At 41.2% G+C, this 6,574-nt stretch overlaps 1 protein-coding gene across 5 annotated transcripts; it reads left to right on the top strand.

Annotated features, from left to right (window-relative positions):
• The first annotated feature begins 260 nt into the window (after positions 1 to 260).
• LOC120725298 (ubiquitin carboxyl-terminal hydrolase 37-like) lies at positions 261 to 5,898 on the top strand. Of its 5 annotated transcripts, none has more exons than XM_040018101.1 (20): positions 261 to 557; positions 917 to 972; positions 1,299 to 1,398; positions 1,508 to 1,591; positions 1,708 to 1,763; positions 1,869 to 1,997; positions 2,102 to 2,230; positions 2,335 to 2,463; positions 2,569 to 2,718; positions 2,866 to 3,003; positions 3,124 to 3,192; positions 3,290 to 3,421; positions 3,514 to 3,637; positions 3,721 to 3,872; positions 3,978 to 4,077; positions 4,221 to 4,297; positions 4,471 to 4,579; positions 4,676 to 4,733; positions 4,910 to 5,067; positions 5,147 to 5,897. In XM_040018101.1, the coding sequence occupies exons 1-20, from the start codon at positions 531 to 533 to the stop codon at positions 5,162 to 5,164; spliced, it is 1,995 nt and encodes a 664-aa protein (XP_039874035.1). In that variant the 5' UTR covers positions 261 to 530; the 3' UTR covers positions 5,165 to 5,897. The 5 variants fall into 5 exon arrangements, with proteins under 5 accessions (XP_039874035.1, XP_039874037.1, XP_039874036.1 ...); XM_040018099.1 differs by having other exon boundaries at positions 262 to 557; positions 2,863 to 3,003; positions 5,147 to 5,896; XM_040018100.1 differs by having other exon boundaries at positions 263 to 557; positions 2,863 to 3,003; positions 3,127 to 3,192; positions 5,147 to 5,895.
• Positions 5,899 to 6,574: the final 676 nt, after the last annotated feature.

Raw genomic sequence — 6,574 nt, 5'->3', positions numbered from 1 at the left:
GAAAATACAGTGATGGGGTTTTTTGCACTAATAAAGTTGTGGAGTTGTAAAGTATTTTGTCTAGTGTCAATTATATCGTCAGTTATATCGTTATCGCAAATTTTCAAATGTATATCGTGATAAATATTTTTGGTCATATCGCCCTGCTCTACACACACACACACACACACACACACACACACACACACACACACACACACACACACACACACCAATTTACTTTTGCACAATACTCAGCATTTTGCACATATCCATTGCACTGTCTTGTCTTGTTTATTTTTGCAATTTTTTGCACATGCACTGTACATTTCAAGCATGTACATTGGGGTTGCTTGGAGACGAGTACCACACAGTTCCAATGAGCATACATTCCAAAATATGCAAACTAGCCCCATACATTATGATGACATATGTTCAGGGTATGAACATTCTATGCTGAAAGCTTATAAATATGCAACTTTTGAACTTGTTTTCAGTTGAACTTTTGCATAGCACAGAAGATTTTCACTGTGATCAAATTAGGTTCAAAGATGTTCAAACGCTTTTTTCTCAGAAAGGTAAGTTTGAAGAGACTTGTAGCACATTTCTCTGTATATTTTCTTACAGTAAATAAGCATTTTGAAGCTTTTAATGGAGCTTCATAGATGATTTTTGTAAAAACTGAATTTTGAACCAAATGAAGGATTTTGTATATCATACCATAAACTTTAAAACTCAAATTAAGGCATGAATAAATTGTTTTTAATTTATTTAAACATATTCATATCGGTCCACTTCATGAGTCGATAGCTCACTAAATTGATAAATAATCTAAAATAATACCAAATTTTCTAACTGGACACTTTTCATGTAGAGGCCTCCCTTGGAATGTTTGTTTTATGCCATTACTGATGTTGGTTTTCTTCTTTCTAAACAGAGATCAAAAAACCAAAACGTGGCAGAGAAGGAAATTCCTTCTACGTCTCAACAGAGGTAAAGAAATGTGTGACTCTTTAATCCAATGTTGCCGGAGATATTTATAGCAGTGGTTTAGTGTGAGCTGTTTTATTTCCCTTTTATTGTTATTTTTCTTCCGCCTTGTGTGTTTATATCGTTTTTACTACTTCTAGTTTTGTCTATTATTTATATCGATTCAGAGATTAGTTGACAATATAGAGTGTAAATGTACAAAATACATGATTTTGTTCATTTTGGTATTTCATAACAGTTATTATTTTTTATTTGCAATATCCAGGATGCGCTCCTTGTTAAAAATTTCCACTTTGAAAAATAACATTTACACTTTTGTCCTCGATCAGCGTCCCAGATGCTTCTGTTGCTGCCACAACACCTAACCATGAAAATGGTATAAAGAAGAAGAAGAAAATAAAATGGAGACACTTCTTCTGCTGTTTCTCGGTTTGCTTTTACAGAAGACATATGAAATGCATATTTTCCTTAAAATGTATTTGTTAATTTTAAGTGACTTTTCTTTTTTAATAACATTATGTTTGTTCGTTCTCTACAGGAAACTGACAGCGATACAGAGGCAGAGACCCCCACTGTAAAGCCACAGAAAAAGTCCCGCTGGTCTATTTTCAAATTCTGGAAGGTATGTTTTATGGAAAGAGTCACTATCATCAAGCATTTATTCATCACAATGAAATGGGAGCAATTAAGAGCAATGAAGCACACAGCTATGTCCTGTCTTTTGGTTTCTTTCTACAGAGAAGAAGGCAGGTTGCTCCAGAAACAACAGGGGAACCTGATAAAAAGAGTGACAAGTAAGGGAAACTTTAATCTTCTCACTTTAAAGCAAAATTCTTTTGGGATCCTTCTGGTTGCAGATTTGATACTTAATCTTCTATATATTTGTATATTTTTTGCAGATTAAAGAACCTGCAGCAGGACTGTACACCTGCCGAGGCAGCACCACCAAAAGAAGACTGCCTAGAAACAAAAGGTCGAGACCTGGTTGCTTCAGAAACAACAGGGGAACCTGATAAAAAGAGTGACAAGTAAGGGAAACTTTAATCTTCTCACTTTAAAGAAAAATTCTTTTGGGATCCTTCTGGTTGCAGATTTGATACTTAATCTTCTATATATTTGTATATTTTTGCAGATTAAAGAACCTGCAGCAGGACTGTACACCTGCCGAGGCAGCACCACCAAAAGAAGACTGCCTAGAAACAAAAGGCCAAGATCTGGTTGCTTCAGAAACAACAGGGGAACCTGATAAAAAGAGTGACAAGTAAGGGAAACTTTAATCTTCTCACTTTAAAGAAAAATTCTTTTGGGATCCTTCTGGTTGCAGATTTGATACTTAATCTTCTATATATTTGTATATTTTTGCAGATTAAAGAACCTGCAGCAGGACTGTACACCTGCCGAGGCAGCACCATCAAAAGAAGACTGCCTAGAAACAAAAGGTCGAGACCTGGTTGCTTCAGAAACAACAGGGGAACCTGATAAAAAGAGTGACAAGTAAGGGAAACTTTAATCTTCTCACTTTAAAGAAAAATTCTTTTGGGATCCTTCTGGTTGCAGATTTGATACTTAATCTTCTATATATTTGTATATTTTTTGCAGATTAAAGAACCTGCAGCAGGACTGTACACCTGCCGAGGCAGCACCACCAAAAGAAGACTGCCTAGAAACAAAAGGCCAAGAACTGGACGTCAAGCCTCCACTGAACAGTTCAGAGGACCTAGTACAGGTCATAACTACAGACAATCCCAGGTAAGTGCTTTTAATATTTTGGCCGATTGCTGATCAAAATAAGCATTAGATGGTTGAATGCTGTTCTCCAGAGAGATAATGTTTGTTTGTTGTCCTGTCGTGCTTGCTATGCATCCCTGACTCCTTTCTTCTTTCTGCATCCAGCAGCACCCATAAGGAATGTGGTGAAAGTTCCAACCAGGTTAGAAACACCACTGAACATAATGAGCCATCAGACCTGAGTTGGGACACTTTGATTATGGAGTTTCTGGCACAAGAGGATGTATTGGAGCAGGTGTTTGACATGTAAGAGAAAAACGTCCTCCAAAATGTTTAAACTTCAAAGCTCATGCATACATGCACATACACTGCTTAGCTTCTTGACATCTTTCCTAATTGTGTGTTTGTGTTTTTACCTTTTTGCAATAGTTTAGGGAAAAATGTGAAGGATAGAAAAAAAATGGAAAATAAAGTTCAGACTGTGGACCGCTTCGGGTGAGTACACGTGGTGCACGAGGAACAAAGCTCTCTTTGTCAAAGTGGAAATGAGTTATTTTACACTGATAGTGTAAACTTTGTGTATGTGTGGCAGGTTTCCAAACATTGTAAACAGCTGCTACATGAACTCCTGCCTGCAGAGCCTCCTCAACAATGAGGAGTTCATTAGAGACGTCAGCCGTCAGGAGACTTTGTGGAGAGCAGTCCCAGAAGCTCGGCTCTTAAGGTGCGCTACGTCAACCTTCTACTTTCTTCAGAAACCTGAAGAACAAAGATATCTAACACCAGAAATGTCTGTTTACCCTTTCCTTTTTACAGAAGGCTCATGAACATCAGGGACTGTCATGAATCAAGAGATTATGACCTTAAAAAACGCCGCCTAATATCTTTCAAGAAGGCATTCAGCAAACGGGTTCCTGAATACAAAGGCAGTGCACAGAAAGTGCGTCAGCTATTTGGACATTTTGTTTTTTGCTTTACCTTCTAATGTTTATGTTCTAAATCTCCTCTGTGTTTTTCTTTCAGGACGCTCATGAATTCCTAACCATGTTCCTCAATGAGGTGAAAAGCCTCTCACCTCACCTGAAGAGGGAAGCAGCTCTCCTGGGCCAAAGTTATACCTGCCCAGTAGAAGGCCATCATGTTTTCAAAATGGAAAACATGAGGACATGCAAGAGGTAAGCCAGTCTTTCAGAAACACAGGGCTGATTGCAACATTTTCATATACCTCTTTTCCACCTACCTGATCGTTACTTTAACTACGTTACTCCTTAAATGTTTAGCTGCGGTCACCAGTCATCACAACAGGAGGAATTCACAAGCTTGTCCCTTGACCTGGTTCCAGAGGGGTCTGTTGAGGACATGTTAGGGACATACTTGAAGGTAAGATCACAAATTCCAGTAGAGATGTAGTATCACTGATCTTAACACACCTTTTGTGTGTGTGTGTGTGTGTGTGTGTGTGTGTGCATATGTTGTGATTTTTTTTCTAACATAAATCCTGTTTTCTCTGTGCTGTTGTTTAGGAACAAAAAATCGAATTTACCTGTGACTGTGGAGGGACGACCTCGGAAGTGAAGCCGTCTTTTGATACACTGCCAAGGTGAGTAAGGTCACATCAGAATTGATCGACTGACCTGATTTCCAAACTGTGGCGCACTAAACATCAGAGTTTTTAAGAAAACACTTGAGCAGTCATTTTCTCCCATCTTCGGTTTGTGTTTGACACTCATTCTTCTTATTTTGTACCTTGGTTTTTCTTTTCTTTTCTGCCAGAGTTCTCATCTTTCACCTGAAGAGGTTTGGCTTTACACAAACCTACAAGCTTCAGAAGGTGAATGACCCCGTCAGGCTGCAGAGGGACTTGGTGGTGTCATCCAAACAGGTAAAAACAGACTGCAGAACATCTCAGAGAATCAGCTTAATTATCGCACTGATGTGAGACTTTATGAAACTGATCTTTGGATTTGTTCCTTCTCAGGGTGATGGCCGTTATGAACTCATAAGCATCATTAGTCACTATGGAGGCACAGAATCAGGTAAAACAACTGACTTGTTACAAACAGAAAATGATTTAACAGAACTTGCTACTTTTGAGTGAAGGACTCACACACAAAAGCTTTTGATGTTTTAAGAAGCACTAAGTCCAAACCACTGTTTGCTTGAATCAGTTGACTTTTAGAAGTTGGATTCATTTGTCTTAATGTGATCTCAGGACACTACATCTGTCATTCTGTGCATCCTGAGGAGATCCCACAGTCTACATCAGATCATTGGCTCACCTATAATGATGCACGGGTGCTCCACACAACTGGATCGGCAGTTTTTGAGGAACAGCAGCAGTCTGCCTACATCCTGTTTTACAAGAGAAACGTAAGAAGACACAGCAGCTGAGAGAATTTTGAAATGTCCTATTACCTTGTTAATCATTTTTCTCTTCATTCTAAAACAGGATGTGGAAGCAAGTTAGAGCCATCATCGTGCTGAGAAGGAACAACCGTCGTCTCAGACCGCTGGTAAGTATTGCCCTTAGGAGGAAGGGTCCACCCAGAGAGCCTGGTTCCTCCCAAGATTTCTTCCTCCAGGAGGGAGTTTTTTCTTGCCACCGTCGCCCCACATTCACCGGTCATTCACTAGTAGTGCACCACTACTATAGATAGTCAGGACCGGTGTTTGGCTTGCTCTCTGGGAACAACAAATAAATTAATAATAAAATAAAATAAAGATATTATTAATTTATTTATTTATTTTTTATTAAAATTAACGTAACAACAAAAACAAAAATAACTAATAAAAACTAATTAACTAAGTATTCAACTGTGTTTTGTGAAATTTGTAATGAGTCTCAGTTAAGTTGATGTCACAGAAGTTTCTGAATCAACCATTTAGATTGTTCAACAAACAGATTTACTCAGGTAAAGATGGTAAGCTGGAGCACTGGTACCCTTCTAGTTCAGTTTAAGTTTTTAGACAAATATTCCCTCATTCAGTTGCAGTTTCTGCTTACATTATACATTATTTAGCTGCAAATGTTTAGCTGCAAGTAGCAAAGTCCAAAAGTGACAACATTTCCACTGCACTCTCTCCAGAAATGGCATATAGAACTTTTGATCAAATTAGACATTTATCCTTGAAAAATCCATGAAAATCTTTAATTGTACCTTTTATAACATTGTGGTGGGGCGTGGTCTGCGGTGCCGTGCAGAGAGGGCGGACGCACCTGCACGGCATCCTTAATCACGCCCGCCTAGTTAAAAACACGGGGACTAGGGGGTTTGGGGATTGTTGTGGTGAGATGTAAATAAAGATGGCTCCGAATGATACTCCGTGGTCCCGCCGTGCCTTATTCTCGCCACATTGGTGCCGAAACCCAGGAGGCAGCACGGCGGGTCCGTATCGGAGCCAGGGAATGGAGGAGCTGGCCCAGATGGTGGCCGAAATGGCGGCCGCCCAGCGGGAGCAGGCGGCGGCAGGGGGAGTAGTAGTGACGGAGGAGTCGCGCGATGGGCTGCTCCAGCGGGGAGCGACGGCGGTGACGGATGGACTGCGCAAGGAGCTGGAGGTCCCCGTGCCAGGGGAGCCTGCTCGAATGGAACTGGCGAGCGAGGCGTGCGCCACGCTTGAGATCGCCGTGCTCACCAGATCGGCCTCACCACCACCAGAGGCCAGTACACGCCACACCTCTGCCCAGCCACCTGTGAGCTGGGGCTCACGACTGTGCCGGCCGCGCTGGGTGCACCCGCCACGCGTCCGACTTCCGAACCAGCTTGGCCTGCACCGCTGGATTCACGGGCGGCCACCTGAACTCGCACCTCCCCGTCGCTTGGCCGGGGCCTGGGGGCGCCAGCTGTCCGGGCTGATTCCCTCTCCCACTGGCGGT

The sequence above is a fragment of the Simochromis diagramma genome, unplaced genomic scaffold, assembly GCF_900408965.1.
Source record: "Simochromis diagramma unplaced genomic scaffold, fSimDia1.1 OVJJ01000802.1, whole genome shotgun sequence".
Taxonomy (NCBI): Eukaryota; Metazoa; Chordata; class Actinopteri; order Cichliformes; family Cichlidae; genus Simochromis; species Simochromis diagramma.
The sequence above is the reverse complement of the archived record's forward strand: the minus strand, read 5'-3'. Positions and strand labels throughout refer to the sequence as shown.